This window comes from Bos mutus, chromosome 4, assembly GCF_027580195.1.
Source record: "Bos mutus isolate GX-2022 chromosome 4, NWIPB_WYAK_1.1, whole genome shotgun sequence".
NCBI lineage: Eukaryota > Metazoa > Chordata > Mammalia > Artiodactyla > Bovidae > Bos > Bos mutus.
Window position 1 is genome coordinate 10,349,378 of NC_091620.1, and position 19,954 is coordinate 10,369,331.

Below are 19,954 nucleotides of genomic sequence, written 5' to 3' on the forward strand. Positions count from 1 at the left end.
TTGAGATACTTTTCTTAGCACAGGGTTAATTGATTTTTTTCACAAGGAGTGAGGTTATTTATTAAAATTACATAGACACCAAAAATAGATTGCAAAATGAAAAACACTTAGATCAGAAGCAAATAAGTTTGGACCAATACTGTTGATAAACTGAAACTGTTATGAGAGATTAAAATGCAATGTCAAATTCTTATTGGACTACTCTGAAATACTGGCTCTTTCCTACTCTGGACCAGAATTGAGCAGCTTGTCCAATGACTGGGAAAGGGGACCTCCAACCACCTTACTTGATCTCTGCTAACAATGTCTCTCTCTAAATCCCTTTAAGGACTGGGAGAAGCAGAGCAAACCTCAGAGCCCAGGCCTTGGTGGATATTAAGATGTTAAATCTTGTGTTGAAAATTCCTGGTGATTTCATCAATAAAGCTATTTCTAGTGAAATAAAGAATTTTGTTCGGGAAAAAAAAATTACTTCAAGCATCTTCTCTGACCACAACAGCATGAAACTATAGATCAAATACAGGATAAGAAATGAGGGGAAAAAAAAAAAGATTATATGGGAACTAAACAACGTACAAAAAACCAATGGGTCAATGAGGAAATCAAAAAGGAAATTAAAAAATACCTTGAAACAAATGACAATGAAAATACAACCATACAAAAATCTATAGGATGTAGTAAAAGTAGTTCTTAGAGGGACATTCCCAGTGATACAGGCTTTCCTCAAAATATTAGAAAAATCTGAAATAATAACCTACCACCTAAAATAATTAGAAAAAGAAGAACAAACAAAATCTAAAGCCAGAAGAAGGAAGGAAATAATAAAGATTATGTGTGAAAGTTGCTCAGTTGTGTCTGACTCTTTGAGACCCCATGGACGGTAGCCTGCCAGGCTTCTCTGTCTATGGAATTCTCCAAGAAATTCTACTGGCATAAGTAGCCATTCCCTTCCTCAGGGGATCTTCCCAACCCAGGCATTGATCCCAGGTCTCCCTACTGCAGGCAGATTCTCTGCCATCTGAGCCACCATGGAAGATTAGTGAGGGAATAAATAAAATAGAAATTAAAAGGGCAACAGAAAAAATAAGTCAATAAAACCAAGAGCTGGTTCTTTGAAAGGGTGAACAAAACTGACAAACTTCTGGCCAGGATCACCAAGAAGAAAAGAGAGAAGAGAACAAGTAAGAAATGAAAAGGGAGAAACCACAACTGATAACACACAAATACATAAAAACCTTAATAGAATACTATAAACAATTACATGCCAACACAGTTAACAACCCAGAAGAAACAGACAACTTTCTACAAACATATAGCCCACCAAAACTGAATCAAGAAGTAGATAATTTGAAGAGACCAGTCACTAGAAGTGAAATAGAATCTGTAACAAAAAAAAACAAAAACAAACAAAACACCCTATAAACAAAATTTCAGGACCAGACAGCTTCACAGGTAAATTCTACCAAACACACACAAAAGAACTTATACTGATTCTTCTTGAAGAGGAGGGAATACTCCCAAAGACATTTTACAAAGCCACCATCACCCTGATGTCAAAATCAGACGAAGATACCACCAAAAAATAAAATTACAGGCCAATATCTCTGAGGAATATAGATGCAAAAACCCTTAACAAAATATTAGCAAATCAAATCCAACAACATTTAGAAAAGATCATACACCATGACCAAGTGGGATTCACCCCAAATTCACAAGGATGGTTCAACATATGCAAAATCAGTGTAATACACGTTAACAAAAGAAAAGTAAAAAACCACATGATCATCTCAATAGATGCAGAAAAAGCATTTGACAAAATTCAACATCCATTTGTGATTAAAAAAAAGAAAAACTCTTACCAAAGTGGGTATACAGGGAACATATCTCAACATAATAGAAGTCATTTATGACAAACCCATAGCCATTTTAATACTCAATACTCAATATAATCAGAGAAGGCACTGGCAACCCACTCCAGTACTCTTGCCTGGAAAATCCCATGGACAGAGGAGCCTGGTAGGCTGCAGTCCATGGGGTTGCTAAGAGTCTGGCACGACTGAGCGACTTCACTTTCACTTTTCACTTTCATGCATTGGAGAAGGAAATGGCAACCCACTCCAGCGTTCTTGCCTGGAGAATCCCAGGGACAGAGGAGCCTGGTGGGCTGCCGTCGCACAGAGCCAGCCACAACTGATGCGACTTAGCAGCAGCAGCAGCAGCACTCAATATAATACTTTTAGCAAGAAAGCCTTCTTGCTAAAATCTGGAATAAGACAGGATGCCCACTCTCACCACTTTTATTTAACACTGTATTGGAAGTTCTAGCCACAGCAATCAGACAAGAAATAAAAAAGTATCCAAATCAGAAGGAAAGATAAAATTGTCACTATATGCAGATGACATGAAACTATATATACAAAACTCTAAGGTCTCCACATAAAAGCTACTAGATCTAATAAATGAATTCAGCAAAGTGCAGGATACAAGATTAACATTCAGAAATTAGTTGCATTTCTTTACACAAACAATGAAATAACAGAAAGAGAATGTAGGGAAAAAAAAAACTTAAAAAAAATCACACCAGAAAACAAAACAAAAAAATAGGAATAAATCTGACCAAGGAGGTAAAAGACTTATATGCTGAGAACTATAAAACACTAATAAAGGAAATCAAGTAGGATTCAAAGAAATGGGAGAATATCCCATGCTCTTGATTTGGAAGAATTAATATTGTTAAAATGGCAATACTGTCAAAAGCAATCTACAGATTTAATGCGATCCCTAAAAAATTACCCATGATATTTTTCACAGAACTAGAAGAAATAACCCCAAAATGTATATGGAACCATAAAAGACCCAGAATTGCCAAAGCAAACCTAAGTGGGGTGGGGGGAGCAAGAGACATAACTCTTCCAGACTTCAGACAATACTGTTAATAAAAAACTACAGTAATCAAACCCTGCAGGAGGGCATTGGCAACCCACTCCAGTATTCTTGCCTGGAGAATTCCACGGACAGAGGAGCCTGGCGGGCTACAGTCCGTGGGGTCACAAAGAGTCAGACACAACTGAGCGACTAACACACACACAGAGTAATCAAAACAATGTGGTATTGGTACAAAAACACATGTACAGATCAATGGAACAGAACAGAGAACCCAGAATAAACCCACACACCTACAGTCAATTAATCTTTGACAAGGGAGACAAGAATATAAAATGGGCAAAAGACAGTCTCTTCAGCAAGTGGTATTGGGAAAGTTGAACAGCTGCATATAAATCAATGAAGTTAGAACACAACCTCATACCATGCACAAAAATAAACTCAAAATGCCTTAAAATCTTAAACATAAGACATGATACTATAAAATTCTTAGAAGAGAACATAGGCAAAACATTTTCTGACATAAATCATACCAATGTTTTCTTAGGTCAATATCCCAAGGCAACAGAAATAAAAATAAACAACTGTGACCTTACAAGCTTTGGCAGAGCACATGAAGTCACTCAGTCGTGTCCGACTCTTTGCGACCCCATAGACTGTAGCCTACCAGGCTCCTCTGTCCATGGGATTTTCCAGGCAACAGTACTGGAGTGGATTGCCATTTCCTTCTCCAGGGGATCTTCCCGACCCAGGGCTTGAACCCAGGTCTCCCGCATTGTAGACAGACACTTTACCGTGTGAGCCACCAGGGAAGTCAAAGGAAACCATAAAAAAAAAAAAAAAAAAATCTATAGAATGAAAGCCGTAGCATCATTTGCAAATGATGCGCCATACAAGGGCTTAATCTCCAAAACATACAAACAGCTCATACAACCCAACAACAAAAAAAACAACCCAATCAGAAGACCTTAATAGACAATTCTCCAAAGAAGACATACAGATGGCCCATGAAAAGATATTCAACATCACTGTATTAGAGAAATGCAAATCAAAACTACAATGAGGTACCACCTCACACCAGTCAGAATGACCCATCATTAAAAAGTCTACAAACAACAAATGCTGAAGAGGATGTGGAGAAAAGGGAACTCTCCTATCTGTTGGTGGGAATATAAATTGGTGCAGCCACTATGCAAAACAGTATGGAGGTTCCTCAGAAGATTAAACACAGACTTATCTTATGTTCCAGCAAACCCATTCCTGTGCATACATCCAGAGATAACTCTAACTCAAAAAGATACACATACGCCAGTGTTCAAAGCAGCACTATTCACAATAGCTAAGACATGGATACAACTCAAACGTCCATCAACAGATGAACGGATAAAGAAGATATAGTACATACATACCACGGAACATTATTCGGCCATAAAAAAACAAACAAACAAAATAATGCCATTTGCAGCAACATGGATGCAACTAGAGAATATCATGCTAAGTGAAGTCAGAGAGAGAAAGACCATATGACATCATTTATATGTGGAATCTAAAAATGGCAAAAATGAACCCATCTATAAAACGGAAATAGAACCACAGACATAGAGGTCAGATTTGTGATTGCTAAGGGGGAGGGGAGGAGAGCGATGGACTGGGGAGTTTGGGGTTAGCAGATGCAAACTATTATAGCACAGGGAACTATGCAGTCTCCTGGGATACACCATATACCATAATGGAAAAGAATATTTAAAAACATGTATGTGGTGGTGGTTGGTGGTTTAGTCGCTAAGTGATGTCCGACTTTTGCAACCCCATGGACTGTAGCCTGCCAGGCTCCTCTGTCCATGGGATTCTCAGGCAAGAATACTGGAGTGGGTAGCCATTTCCTTCTCCAGGGGATCTTTCCAACCCAAGAATCAAACCCAGGTCTCCTGCATTGCAGGCAGGTTAACATTCTTAACCTACTAAGCTACAAGGGACGCACTCCCCCACCCCCACAAAAATTTATGTATGTGTATAACTGAGTCACTTTGCTGTATAGCAGAGATTGGCACATTAGAAATCAACTATATTTCAAGTTTTTTAAATGTTAAAAATAACTGACTGAAATCAAGATCTTGAAAGCATAGCTGTACCCCCGTATTCACTGCAGCACTATTTGCAATACCTGGTGATGATACAGAAACAACTGAAATGTCCATGGACAGGTGAATAGATACAGAAAATGTGGTATAAACATACAATACTATTAACCTTAAAAAAGAAGGAAATGATATCATTTGCAACGACGTGGAAGACATGCTAAATGAAGTCAGTCACAAAAGGGGAAATACTGCATGACTCCTCTTACATGAAGCATCTAAAATCAATCTTACAGAAGCAGACAACAGATGGAGACCACCAAGGTCAAGGGGGAAGGGAAAACGGGGACCTGTTGTTTAATGGGTGTAAGCTTTCAGTTATACAAAGCAAATAAGTTCAAAAGATACCTGTGCACTGAAGTACATATGGTTAACAATTCCATATTGTACACTTTAGAATTTGTTAAGAGGGTACATCTTATGATCAGTGTTCTTATCACAAAATAGAACACAAGAAAATTTTGGAGGTGATGGATATGTTTATTACCTTGATTATGATGGCTTCGTGGTGTTATTTTATAACAATACCTGTCTCCATAGTAGGTATTATTATGCCCATTTCATTGCTAAAGACACTGAGGGCCATATGACACTGAGTTAGGTAAGTCTCTCAGGGCTACCTGGCAAATAAATGGTGTTTCCATTTTATTATTATTCTATTTATTATTATCATTGTTATTATTATTTTTTTCTTTTTTGTCACGTAGCATGTGGGATCTTAGTTCCCCCACCAGGGATTGACTCGTGCCCCTGCACTGGAAGCGCTGAGTCTTAACCACTGCACTGCCAAGGAGGTCCCTTTTTAATTCAGTGATTTTTAGTATATGTAGAGTTGTGCAGTCATTTCCATTATTTAATTTTAAGACATTCCAAAAGAAATCCCATACCCATTAGGAATCAGTCCCCATGTCCCCCTCCTCTTGACAATCTAATCTACTTTGTCTCTATTTCCATAGGATTTTTATATCTCCCTAATGTGCCCACATAATTCAATTTTTAAGAAATCAATTTACCGAACTTTTTAAGAACACAATGCTGTATAGCTACCAATGGAACAATTTAACTTGAATAATTCATTTGAAAACATCAGAGTACAAACCTAGATCTTTTTCTCCTAAATCACTTATTTTCTTGAACTTTATTCCTCAGGAATTATAATCACTAACTGCAAATCATTTCTGTTTCAATTCTCTTTGGCAAGAATCCAAAGTTTTACTTTTAGAAAATGTCCTTATTTAACATTAGGCACTTGATTAAAAAATAAAATGCCGAAAAGAAAATGTTTCAGATTGTTTTCCTGATCTAAGACACTTTGCCTAGACAGGGAACTGATGTATATCTTGATTCCGAAGTAGAAGGTGAACTCTCTCAGAAGGAAGATCAAAGCACTCATTCAATACTTCATGCTTGCCCTATGCACTGCATGGGTGCTTTGTATTTTATTATAGGTCCCAATCATAGGTATGAAATCAGAAAGAAAAACCTAAATTTGTTTTCCAATTTGGAAGAGAATGATTAAAAATGCTCATTTTACAAGTCACTTTAGTATTTCCATTCATACTTGGTGTTCCATACCTAATGATTTCAAGAAAACCACAGAAGAAGCACAGTACCTGCTCTACAAAATTTTATTAGCTTTCCACTATGGAGAAGGCGATGGCACCCCACTCCAGTACTCTTGCCTGGAAAATCCCATGGATGGAGGAGCCTGGTAGGCTGCAGTCCATGCGGTCATGAAGAGTCGGACACAACTGAGTGACTTCACTTTCACTTTTCAGTTTCCTGCATTGGAGATGGAAATGGCCACCCACTCCGGTGTTCTTGCCTGGAGAATCCCAGGGACAGCAGAGCCTGGTGGGCGGCCATCTATGGGGTCGCACAGAGTCGGACACGACTGAAGCGACTTAGCAGCAGCATGATGTCCCAAGACAAGAGTTACAAATTATGGGAAGCCAAATCTACAAAGAACCTTGAAGACTATCTAGTCCAACCAGTTCTTACTTTCTCAATCTGAAACATGATTAAGTTGGAGTTGCCCAAGAAAATTAGGAAAAAACTACTATTCAGTCTGGGGTACCACTCATTAAATTAGCAAATGTACCCCTTACCACTGTATGCAAACATTCAGATGAATAATGCAGAAAAACATTCTGTACAGTCATATTTACCTATAACTTTTCAGGAACAGTTAATAAAACAGAGTTGTTGTTTATCACTAAATCATGTCCAACTCTTTGCAACCCCATGGACTGTAGCCCACCAGCCTCCTCTGTCCATGGGATTCTCCAGGCAAGAATACTGGAGTAGGTTGCCATGCACTCCTCCAGGGCATCTTCCTGACCAAGGGATCAAACTCTCATCTCCTGCATTGCCGGCGGATACTTTACCACTGAGCCACCTGGGAAGCCCAATAAAACGGGTATACAAATACTGAAACAAAAGTTGTTAAAAGGGGAACGAACCAAATATGAGCTTCAGGCTTTGCACATGAATTTCATTTAATCCTTCAAAACCCTGTGAGGCTGGCAGAGCTATCGCCACCCTTTCACAGCTCAGGAACAGACTCAGAAAGACCAAGTAATTTAGCTAAGGGCTCACAACTGGTTAAAAAAAAAAGGCTCTCAGTTGCTAGCATATTCTGATGTCATACAGCCTTTGGCAAGATTTAATTTAATGGCATATTCAACATAAACACACTATTATTCTCTGACCTTCATTTCCATGGCTGACCTGATTTCATCACATTTTTATATTTTTAAACCAATTTCCAAAGTGACCTTCCTTTGAAGTGTACCAGCTGACAGCTGGGTGCATCTTTTCCTTTTATTTTCATATCCCTCACCACTTAGTCCCAAGAATGACAAATGACAGATCTTTATCAACACTTTTTGCATAATAAAATTTCAAGCTCTGTAATTGCAAAAATTAACCCCAAAGAATTCCCTTAAGTAAACTGGTTGCTTCTGAATAACTTAATCAATAGTGTCATGAAAATAAAATACAAGTCTAATAAGCACCACACGAGGAACTGGGTGACCAAAACTATGGGCTACTCCAGTTTAAAAATAACAGGAAGGCTGAAAAAGATACTCGACTAAGAGTTTAGATTCTTGGGTTCCAGTTCTGGTTCCGCCACTTACAAGTGATAAAAGAGAACCTAATTTCTTGGGACGTGTTTCACTTTCAGTAAAACAGAGAATATAATTGTTGACCTATCTTGTACATAAGATTGTTGTGATGGGCAATGGAGATAATTGTGCAGATTTAAAAACAAGGTGTTAAACAGCACAGATATTATTTTATAGCTGGAAAAAGGAAGCCCAGAGAGGCTAAATAACTTGAAAATGTCACACAGCCAGGCAAATGACAGAGCCAAAGGCTGAAACTCATGAGATTTTCAGTCTTGAGCTTTTCCAGTCCACTTGTCGCCTTTTCTGTAACAGTTTGTGCTCAATGACCTTTGCACATTGTTACTTAATACTGTTTGTGTGCCACCTCAATAAAGCTACCTTAGTGTCCTTTGGGAAAGTGTCATAACCATTCTTAATTTATAAAGTTTACGCCTCAAATTGCAAGCTTCCTAATTTATTGAATAGTATCTTAATGCTGGAAAATCTATCTCCGGTCAATTAGACAACTTTCTGCCTAAGAATTCGTTCTACTACATCCCCAAGAGGTATGCTGGGTGAAGTATCATAACCATCTCTAAGGCCAATAAAACAAATGTTCTGCAGCCTACTTTAATACAACTGAAACTTTCTTTGCAGTGTAAACCAAGTCAGACTGCTTTTTAAGTCCAAGCTTTGCTCAAGTCATACAAGAGGCATTAGCAGGATCGAGAAGAGCTGGGGGGAATCTTGGCTTCTGCCACGAGTTACCTTCGACCCTGCGGGGTGGAAACTCTACAGACTTCAATCCTCCAGGGTATGAAACGGGCGGGTGACGATAGCATACACCCCGAGGGTTCCCCTAGAGGGATGCTGAGAAACTGTTGGGCAGGAGAGCTGACGGTGCATAGGATGACGGACCAGCCAACTCAAAGAGGTCCCAGGTAGTCCAGAGCAGACCCGGGCGGAGGCGATTCCATCCCGGCCCGCGCGCGCCTCGGGGTAAGGAGGGAACGGCAACAAGACGGGGCGCGGGCGCGGGGGGGACGCCGAGCTGCAGCGTTCGGGGGTGCCCCTCCTCCCGCTTCTTTTGTGCGACCGACGGGGGTCACTCACCGGGCCAGGAGCTCTAAGAAGATCACGTTACTGCAGCAGCCTGCGAAAACCAGGCCCACCGCGAAGGCCGGGCGCATGGCCAAGACAGGGGAAGGGGAGCGAGAGCGCAGAGGAAGCGCCCAACTAGACCACTACCCCAGGAAGCCCGGCTACCGCCTCGCCGTGGCACTGAACATCACCACGGTCCTGGAGCGCCGCTCTCCCGGGTCCGTGACGGTCTCCCTTTTCTCAGCGGCTGCCACCAACGCTGCCGGTCAAGGAGCTGTAGTTCGCCGTCAACCGGAGCCCCATTCATACGAGGGGTCGTCCGAGTCCGGGCTAGACTACACTTCCCAGAATGCCGCGCGCCCGTACGTCAAGCTGCAATGTATTCCGCTTCTGCTGGGCAGCTCAATCGAAGAGAGAGGCGAGGTGCCCGTCATGCCTCGCGCCGTAGCGAGCCGCGAGGCTTGCTGGGAAGTGAAGTTCCAACGCTGTCAATGTTGTTTCCCGTGAGGCAGCCAAAGGCTACGAAAAGGATTCGTCCATCGTTTTCAGGGCAAACTCACAGCTGAGGGCACTAGAACAACACACCTGTGATTGACTGATAATTAGAAGTGTTCTAGGATCTAACACGGAGAAGGCAATGGCAACCCACTCCAGTACTCTTGCCTGGAAAATCCCATGGACGGAGGAGCCTGGTAGGCTGCAGTCCATGGGGTCACAAAGAGTCGGATACGACTGAGCGACTTCACTTTCACTTTTCACTTTCATGCATTGGAGGAGGAAATGGCAGCCCACTCCAGTGTTCTTGCCTGGAGAATCCCCGGGACGGCGGGGCCTGGTGGGCTGCCATCTATGGGGTCGCACAGAGTTGGACACGACTGAAGCGAATTAGCAGCAGCAACAGCAGGATCTGACAATTCTCCTGAATTGGGAGAAAGTGCAAATTTTCTGAACTTCCTTCTCTACCTTTTGAGAAGAACTTTGGACTCAGGGAGTTGGTGATGGAAGGCAGGCCTGGTGTGCTGCGGTCCATGGGGTCGCGAAGTGTCGGACACGACTGAGAGACTGAACGGAACTTGGACTCAGGAAGTTCTAGTACTCAATCTTGGCTTAGCCACTAATCAGCTCAGCTAAGGCAACCGGTTTCTTATTATACGTAAAGATGGGAACAGTAATGCCCATCTTGCTTCCCTTGTGACTTAGATGGTAAAGAATCCGCCGGCAATTCGGGAGCCCTGGGTTCAGTCCATGGGTTGGGAAGATCCTCTGGAAGAAGGCATGACAAACCACTCCAGTATTCTTGCCTGGAGAATCCCCATGGACGAAGGAGCCTGGTGGGCTACTGTCCAGGGGGTCACCAAGAATTGGACACGACTGAAGCCACCAGTATTCGCCTGGAGAATTCCATGGACAGAGGAGCCTGGTGGGCTGCAGTCCATGGATTGCAAGGAGTCGGACATGACTGAGCAACTAACACACAACAGTACATTATATCAGCACTGGAAGGGGCTATCACTCAACTCCCTCAATTTTACAGACCATAAAAAACTGAGTCCAAGCAATCCCTCCTTGTACCCTGACCAGGCCACACTCTACTCTACGATTCTGGTTCCCCACATGTGTTGCCCTTCTCTTTTAGGTCTCCCACATCCCAGTACTGGAGAAGGAAATGGCAACCCACTCCAGTATTTTTGCCTAGAGAATCCTGTGGACAGAGGAGCTGGTGGGCTGCTGTCCATAGGGTTGCACAGAGTCAGACACGACTGGTGACTTAGCAGCAGCAGCAGCAGAAGTAACTAAGCACAGAACACAGCAATGCCCATCTTACCTGGTGGTTGTAAGGATTAAAAGCTATGATCATCTGGGGATCTTGTGAAAGTGCAGATCCTGAGGGTCTGCATTTCCAGCAAGTTCCCAGGCGGTGGTGATGCTACAGATCCATCCACCACACTTTGAAGTGTGTGTGCTGTTGTTCAGTCGTGTCCAACTCTTTGCAACCCCACAGACTGTAGCCTGAAAGGCTCTTCTGTCTATGGGATTTTCCCCCTAGATGACTATTAACTAGTTGACTCTGTAGACCTTTTTATCCCACCCCTTCCATTGGCTCAGGGATTTAGTGCCCCTTGTGGCTCAGCTGGTAAAGAGTCCACCTGCAATGCGGGAGACCTGGTTCCATCCCTGGGTTGGGAAGATCTCCTGGAGAAGGGAAAGGCTACCCACTCCAGTATTCTGGCCTGGAGAATTCCATGGACTGTATAGGCCATGGGTTGCAAACAGTCAGACATGACTGGGCGACTTTCACTTCCAGGTGGCCAGCCAGGCTCCTTTTTCCCTCATGGCCTACAATCATGCTCAAATAAGCTACCATGTCTTTCTCCTTCACTTTAACGCCAAATATCTTTAAAGAATAATCTATATTCGTGGTTTCTTCATTTTACTCTAACTGAAGCCAGCCTATTGAAAGCAGTCTTATTTAAGAAACCTAGTGACCGCTTAATTGTCAAAACCAAATACCACAAGCTCACCTTACTCAATCTTGCAACGACTTTTGATAATGAGAGCTCAATGCTCTTGACATTCTCTTGTCCTTCTGCTTGTATGACATGAATTTTCTACTTCTCTGACTTAATCTGTTTTCAGTTTTTATTTGGTTTTTTCCTGCTCTGTCCACTGAATTCTCCTAACAAACCTCTACTATCTGTCCCTCTTCCTGTTGCTGTGTATACTTTCTATTGATGACCTCGCCTCCATAACTTCAGCCATCACTGTTTGTTAATTGAGATGGTACATGAATGTACACGTGCAGCCCCAATCTCCTGTGTGCCTTAAAGTTTCCAATTGCTTATCAGACATTTTCACCAATGAATCCTTGTAACCCCCTCAACATCAACATATACACAGTTCATTATCTACCCTCTCAAATAGGGCCCTTATTTCTATTAAGGACATTATCCACCACCTGTTCTCTTTGGGCAAAAAGCTGAAAGATATTCATAGTCTTCTTTTCACAACACTTCTACCTGACAAGTATCTCTAGATTCCAGCCTTTGCTTTCTGTTTACATCCATGCACACTTCCCCTCCTAACACATTCTTGGTAGCTTCAGCCCATCCTCCATGCTGTCTCCACACTGCTCCCAAAAATAGACTCTTTATGTCACAATGCTATTCCAACAAGTCTTCCAATTGCTACTACTTTGTAACAAACCACCCCAAAATATGGCGACTGAAAACATAGTATAGGGCTTCCCTGGTGGTCCAGTGGTTAAGAATCCACCTGCCAATACAGGAGACACAGTTCGATCCCTGGTCTGGGAAGATCCCACGTGCCATGGAGCAACTAAGCCTGTGCAACCCAACTAATTCATCTCTAGATCCTCACTGAAGCCTGAGAAGCCTAGAGCCCATGCTCCACAATGAGAAAAGCCGAGAAGCCACAATAAGCCCACATGCCAGAAGTAGACAATAGCCCCCGCTCTCCACAACTACAGAAAGCCTGGGTGCAGAGCAACGAAGACCCAACACAGCCAAAAGAAATAAATATTTAGAAAAGACAGCACAGAACAAAAATATTGTCTCTCACTCACAGTTCTGTATGTTGACAACGTCCGACACATGGCTAGTCCATTCTCCACTGGGGTTTTGGATGCAGTTGTGGCCAGATGTCAGCTACGGGGGAGTCATCTGAAGTCTTGGCTGGTGAAGGGTCTCTCCTCATGGCCTCTCTTAGGTTGTGCTTCCTCACAATAAGGTGAACTCAAAATAGCCAGACTTCCTACAAGACAACTAGCTCCCCCTAGAACAAGCATTCCAGGAAATCAAGTCAGAGAAGCTGAAGTGGTCTCAGATATCACTTGCACCAAATTCTATTGGTTCCACTGGCCAAGAATGATTCTCAGATTCATTATGAGAAGGGACTAGCAAAAGCATCAGCTATGTGTGGGTAGAGAGGCACCTTTGAAGACTAATTATACGTTGTTTTTTGGCTCCTTGTGTGAAATTCACACTCTGTAGAAGGCATACAGACGTATCACCATCAAGCCTCAGTTTACATTTGAAATTTCCTCTCCTGCCAAAGCCTCAGTTTACATTTGGAATTTCCTCTCCTGCCATTCTTTCCAGGACTACCTGGATTCCTGCCACATTAAACACTGTTCTCTGAGTTTATGGAGACTCAAAGTTCACATCTCCACATGCTGTTTGGCCTGCTCAGAACACCCTTTTCACTTTGGCCAACTCCTGCTCATCCCTTTATGGCAATGGAGGACAGAGGAGTGAGTAGGTACTTCACTGTGCATGGGGGGAAGTCCCCTGCTGAAACATCACCTTTCTGTGTGTAGTTTTTCAGTGCGCCATTCACAGCTTCCTCCTCTATATCTCTAGCACCCCATACATACCCGAACCAACCCGTGAATCATGTTGCACTGTAGTTTACATGTTCATGTCAGTCTCCTCCTTTATACTATGCCCCTTTATGAACAGGAACCACAATAACTAATTCATCTCTAGATCCTTAGCATTATAGACAGTGACTGGTATGTAATACATACATATACTTTTTGTTGAATGAATGAGTTTGACTTCATTGGGAAGTGAAAGTGAAAGTCACTCAGTCATGTCCAACTCTTTGTGACCCCACGGACTATACAGTCCACGGAATTTTCCAGGCCAGAATACTGGCATGGGTAGCCTTTCCCTTCTCCAGGGGATCTTCCCAACCCAGGGATCAAACCCAGGTCTCCCACGTTGCAGGTGGATTCTTTATCAGCTGAGTCACAAGAGAAGCCCAAGTACACTGGAGTCGGTAGCCTATCCCTTCTCCAGCGGATCTTCCCAACCCAGGAATCAAACTGGGGTCTCCTGCATTGCAGGCGGATTCTTTACCAACTGAACTATCATTATTTGAGTCAAATAAGTCACACTTTATAATTTCAATAACTACATCATACATTTCAGCTTGAAACATTTCTAAAATACAAACGTCAAAAATGCACTACTCAATGAATTTGCATAAACGATATATAACCAATACCCTGGCCAGGAAACAGAACATTACCAGCACCCCCAAAGATCCCTGTGCCTCCTTTGAATCATTAGTCCCCTCCAGGAATAACCACGTTTCTTACTTTTTAGCACTGGAGATTAGTTTTGCCTGGTTTGGGACTTGACATAAATGGAATCATACAGAATATTTTCTTTTGTTTCTGCTTCTTTCACCTAACATCGTTCGTCAGTTCATCTGTGCCGTTGCATGTACTTGTGGTTCATTTACTCTCATTGCTGGATAGCATTCCCTTGTATTAACGTACTACAGTTTCTTGGTGATGGACATTTTGGCCACTATGGAAAGTGCAACTATGAAATTTCTTGTACATAACTTTTGGTGAACATAAACACACATTTCTGTTGGGTATCAGTGAATTAATCAAGGTCTTTAGGAAAAGTTTAATATACAAGAGTATTAACTAGTAACAGAGGATTCGTTACCTTAAGGGGTTAAGAAACTCCCAAGATTATAGGAATAACAAGTACGACCTAGGACAGGAGCAGACCCGCCAAGGAAGGAACAAATCTAGAAGAGAGGGCCTTCTCTCCTGAAAACTGAGACTCAGGCTTTCCTGAAGAGGGCATGGCTATATAGCCCTCTGGCTAGCAGAGAGGTTCTCTAAGGTCCTGATGAAACTAGCTATGAACCACCCTCTAGGGTTTGGCTGGGGCACTGGCTAAGTCATGGGAAGTTGCTGTGGGGGTGTACTTTCCAGAAAGTACCCAGACCCAGGCTGGGGCTCTGGACAACTTCCTGGTGACCACCTGAAATGGAACCACTGAATTCACTGCCACGGGATGTCCCATGTGCTGTAGAAACAAGCAGAGAGGAAAAAGCCCCAGATCCAGGAAGACAAGGCCCTTCCTCCTGCGGTGCTCCTACAGCACCATTGTGACTGAGGTCCACAGTGTGCCACTTGGCAGAGGATAAACAGCCAGAGGATCCACCTCCAGAATCACAAGAGGAAACATGAGAGGAGTCTTTGGAGCCGGGAGGCTCTAAGTCAACACCTGGGACACCCTGCGACTTTGTTAGGTGTCATGTCAACTTCAGTATTTTAATGGTTTCATCATAAAACCAAAGTTATGAAGTGCAAACAAGGCTTCATCTCCCAGGCTCCTTTCTACATTCCATTCCAAATTCTAGCATCTTTGAATGAATAGCAACATCTTAGACAGCAGAGGGGCTCAGTGTATTCAAACCCTCATGCCAACCACTTCGCTTACAAGGAGGACCTATTGTTTTGGGAATGTTCATCATCTTTGCCCCTGGGGTGTCAGCAGGAAAAGGCTGTCAAAGTTGTCTTAAAAGCCATTTGTGCTTCTAGCTCCAGCCACTCAGACATATTTTGAATCATTTATTAAAACCACTTAACCAACTTGTTGACAAAAAATTAAGTAAGATGACTCCTGTGGGATACTCCTCGACAAGTGTCCTCAAGTTGACAATCCTACAGAGATCTGTCACTTGAGTTTTTTTTTTAAACCTGTTTTCATATCTTTCATATGAGGATGATTTTCTCCTCCATTACATAAATCCGGAGACACTTGGAGCTGTGCATGGGAAAGTCACACTATAAATATATGTACAGTATTATTTATAAAGTCAAATATTTTTGTTACTTGTTTCATAGGTCAGAGTCAAGCAGTGCCCAATGTGTTGATACATTGATGTCATCTAGCTTCTTCAAGGACATTATTCAAAGACAGATGACCTTTTTCAGAGTACTACAGAGTTTTGGCGAGGAAGGAAACTTTCTCAATCAGAGTGTTAGTGGCATAAGTTAAGGATTTTGTCTTATCAATCATGATACCTTCCATATCTCAATGGCGTTTGGCTCATAGCAGATGCTCAATGCGTATGGATGGAGGTAGAAAGGAAGGAAGGAATGGAGGGACAGAGTGAGGGGAGAAAGGGAGGGAGGAAGTAATGAAGGACCTTTGGAAAAACCAGCTCCTATTTACAAAACTCTTAGATACAAAACAGAGGAAGGGTTGAAAATGGTACTGGCTATAGTAGAAACTACAAATCAGGCTAAATGCCTGAAGAAACAGTCCTGCCTGCTAGGGGCTATGGGCGAGCTCCTGATGTCAGAAACTATGTCTCTTTGATCTGTGTGCCTCCCAGTAATCCTCTTCATTATTACTGAACTGATGTTTATTAAATTATATTATTGAATTGAGATGGTAGGTCTCACTACCAGGAAAGTTCAGTTCAGTGGCTCAATCTGAATTGTGTCTGAATCTTTGCGACCCCATGGACTGCAGCATGCCAGGCTTTCCTGTCCATCACCAACTCCCAGAGCTTGCTCAAACTCATGTCCATCGAGTTGGTGATGCCATCCAACCATCTCATCCTCTGTCGTCTCCTCTTCCTCCTGCCTTCAATCTTTTCCAGCATCAGGGTCTTTTCAAATAAGTCAGTTCTTCACATCAGGTGGCCAAAGTATCGGAGTTCAGCTTCAGCATCAGTCCTTCCAATGAATATTCAGGACTCATTTCCTTTAGGATGGACTGATTGGAACTCCTTGCAGTCCAAGGGACTCTCAAGAGTCTTCTTCAACAGCATAGTTCAGAAGCATAAATTCTTCAGCACTCAGCTTTCTTTACAGTCCAACTCTTACATCCATACATGACTACTGGAAAAACCATAGCCTTGACAAGACGGACCTTTGTTGGCAAAGTAATATCTCTGCTTTTTAATATGCTGTCCAGGTTGGTCATAGCTTTTCTTCCAAGGAGCAAGTGTCTTTTAATTTCATGGCTGCAGTCACCATCTGCAGTGATTTTGGAGCCCAAGAAAATAAAGTCTCTCAATGTTTCCATTGTTTCCCCATCTATTTGCATGAAATGATGGGACCAGATGCCATGATCTTAGTTTTCTGAATGTTGAGTTTTAAGCCAACTTTTCCCACTCCTCTTTCATTTTCATCAAGAGGCTCTTTTTAGTTCCTCTTCACTTTCTGCCATAAGGGTGGTGTCATCTGTGTATCTGAGGTTATTGATATTTCTCCCGGCAATCTGGGTTCCAGCTTGTGCTTCATCCATCCTGGCATTTCGCATGATGTACTCTGCATATAAGTTAAATAAGCAGGGTGACAATATACAGCCTTGACGTACTCCTTTTCCTATTTGGAACCAGTCTGTTGTTCCATGTCCAGTTTTAACTGTTGCTTCCTGACCTGCATACAGATTTCTCAGGAGGCAGGTAAGATGGTCTGGTATTCCCATCTCTTTAAGAATTTTCCACATTTTATTGTGATCTACACAGTCAAAGGGTTTGGCATAATCAATAAAGCAGAAGTAGATGTTTTTATGGAACTCTCTTGCTTTTTCGATGATCCAATAATGTTGGCAATTTGATCTCTCATTCCTCTGCCTTTTCTAAATCCAGCTTGACCATCTGGAAGTTTCATGGTTCACATACTGTTGAAGCCTGGCTTGGAGAATTTTGAGCATTACTTTGCTAGCATGTGAGATGAGTGCAATAGTGTGGTAGTTTGAGCATTCTTTGGCATTGCCTTTCTTTGGAATTGGAATGAAAACTGACCATTCCCAATCCTGTGGCCACTGCTGAGTTTTCCAAATTTGCTGTCATATTGCGTGCAGCACTTTCACACCATCATCTTTTAGTATTTGAAATAGCTCAAATGGAATTCCATCACCTCAACTAGCTTTGTTCTTGGAGATGCTTCCGAAGGCCCACTTGACTTCGCATTCAAGGATGTCTGGGTCTAGGTGAGTGACCACATCATTGTGGTTATCTGGGTCATGAGGATCTTTTTTGTATAGTTCATCTGTGTATTCTTGCCACCTCTTCTTAATATCTTCTGCTTCTGTTATGTCCATACCATTTCTGTCCTTTATTGAGCCCATCTTTGCATGAAATGTACCCTTGATATCTCTAATATTCCTGAAGAGACCTCTAGTCTTTCCCATTCTATTATTTTCCTCCGTTTTTTTGCACTGATCACTGAGGAAGGCTTTATCTCCTTGCTATTCTTTGGAACTCTGCATTCAAATGGGTATATCTTTCCTTTCTCCTTTGCCTTTAGCTTCTCTTCTTTTCTCAGCTATTTTTAAGGCCTCCTCCGATAACCATTTTGCCTTTTTGCATTTCTTTTTCTTGGGGATGGTCTTGATCACTGCCTCCTGTACAATGTCACAAACCTCTGTCCATAGTTCTTCAGGCACTCTATCAGATCTAATCCCTTGAATCTATTTGTCACTTCCACTTATACAGTAAGGGATTTGATCGTAAGGGATTTGATTTAGGTCATACCTGAACCGGTCCCATCACTTCATGGCAAATAGATGGGGAAACAGTGGCTGACTTTATTTTTCTGGGCTCCAAAATCACTGCAGATGGTGATTGCAGCCATAAAATTAAAAGACGCTTACTCCTTGGAAGGAAAATTATGACCAACCTAGACAGCATATTAAAAAGCAGAGACATTACTTTGCCGACAAAGGTCCACATAGTCAAGGCTATGGTTTTTCCAGTGGTCATGTATGGATGTGAGAGTTGGACTATAAAGAAAGATGAGCGCTGAAGAATTGATGTTTTTGAACTGTGGTGTTGGAGAAGACTCTTTAGAGTCCCTTGGATTGCAAGGAGATCCAACCAGTCCACCTGAAAGGAGATCAATTCTGGGTGTTCATTGGAAGGACTGATGTTGAAGCTGAAACTCCAATATTTTGGCCACCTGATGTGAAGAACTGACTCATTTGAAAAGACCCTGATGCTGGGAAAGATTGAGGGCAGGAGGAGAAGGGGACGACAGAGGATGAGATGGTTGGATGGCATCACCAACTCAATGGACATGAATTTGGGTGAACTCCAGGAGTTGGTGACAGACAGGGAGGCCTGGCATGCTGTGGTTCATGGGATTGCAAAGAGTCGGACACAACTGAGTGACTGGACTGAACTGTACTGAACTGAACTGAATGGTCTAGTGGTTTTCCCTACTTTCTTCAATTTAAGTCTGAAGTTGGCAATAAGGAGTTCATGATCTGAGCCACAGTCAGTGCCTGGTCTTGTTTTTGCTGACTGTATAGAGCTTCTCCATCTTTGACTGCAAAGAATATAATCAATCTGATTTCGGTATTGACCATCTGGTGATGTCCATGTGTAGAGTCTTCTCTTGTGTTGTTGGAAGAGGGTGTTTGCTATGACCAGTGCATTTTCTTGGAAAAACTTCGTTAGCCTTTGCCATGCTTCATTTTGTACTTCAAGGTCAAATTTGCCTGTTACTCCCAGTATCTCTTGACTTCCTTTTGCATTCCAGTCCCCTATGATGAAAAGGACATCTTTTTTTTGGATGTTAGTTCTAGAACATTTGTAGGTCTTCATAGAACCATTCAGTTTCAGCTTCTTCAGCATTACTGGTTGGGGCATAGACTTGAATTACTGTGACATTGAATGGTTTGCCTTGGAAACAGAGATCATTCTGTCATTTTTGAGATTGCACCCAAGTACTGCATTTCGGATTCTTTTTGTTGACTATTGACGGCTACTCCTTTTCTTCTTCTGGATTCTTGCCCACAGTAGTAGATATAACAGTTACCTGAATTAAATTCCATTCCATTTTAGTTCACTGATTCCTAAAATGTCAATGTTCACTCTTGCCATCTCCTGTTTGACCACTTCTAATTTACCTTGATTCATGGGCCTAACATT

General features: G+C 42.2%; 1 protein-coding gene across 1 annotated transcript in view; it reads right to left on the reverse strand.

The window, feature by feature from the left end:
* SLC35B4 (solute carrier family 35 member B4) overlaps positions 1 to 9,579 on the reverse strand; it is a 45,470-nt gene extending 35,891 nt beyond the window's left edge. Inside the window, exon 1 of the mRNA XM_005902899.2 lies at positions 9,245 to 9,579. Within this exon, the coding sequence (XP_005902961.1) occupies positions 9,245 to 9,321 (77 nt within the window). The 5' untranslated portion in view covers positions 9,322 to 9,579. The remainder of the gene's footprint in view (positions 1 to 9,244) is intronic.
* Positions 9,580 to 19,954: the final 10,375 nt, after the last annotated feature.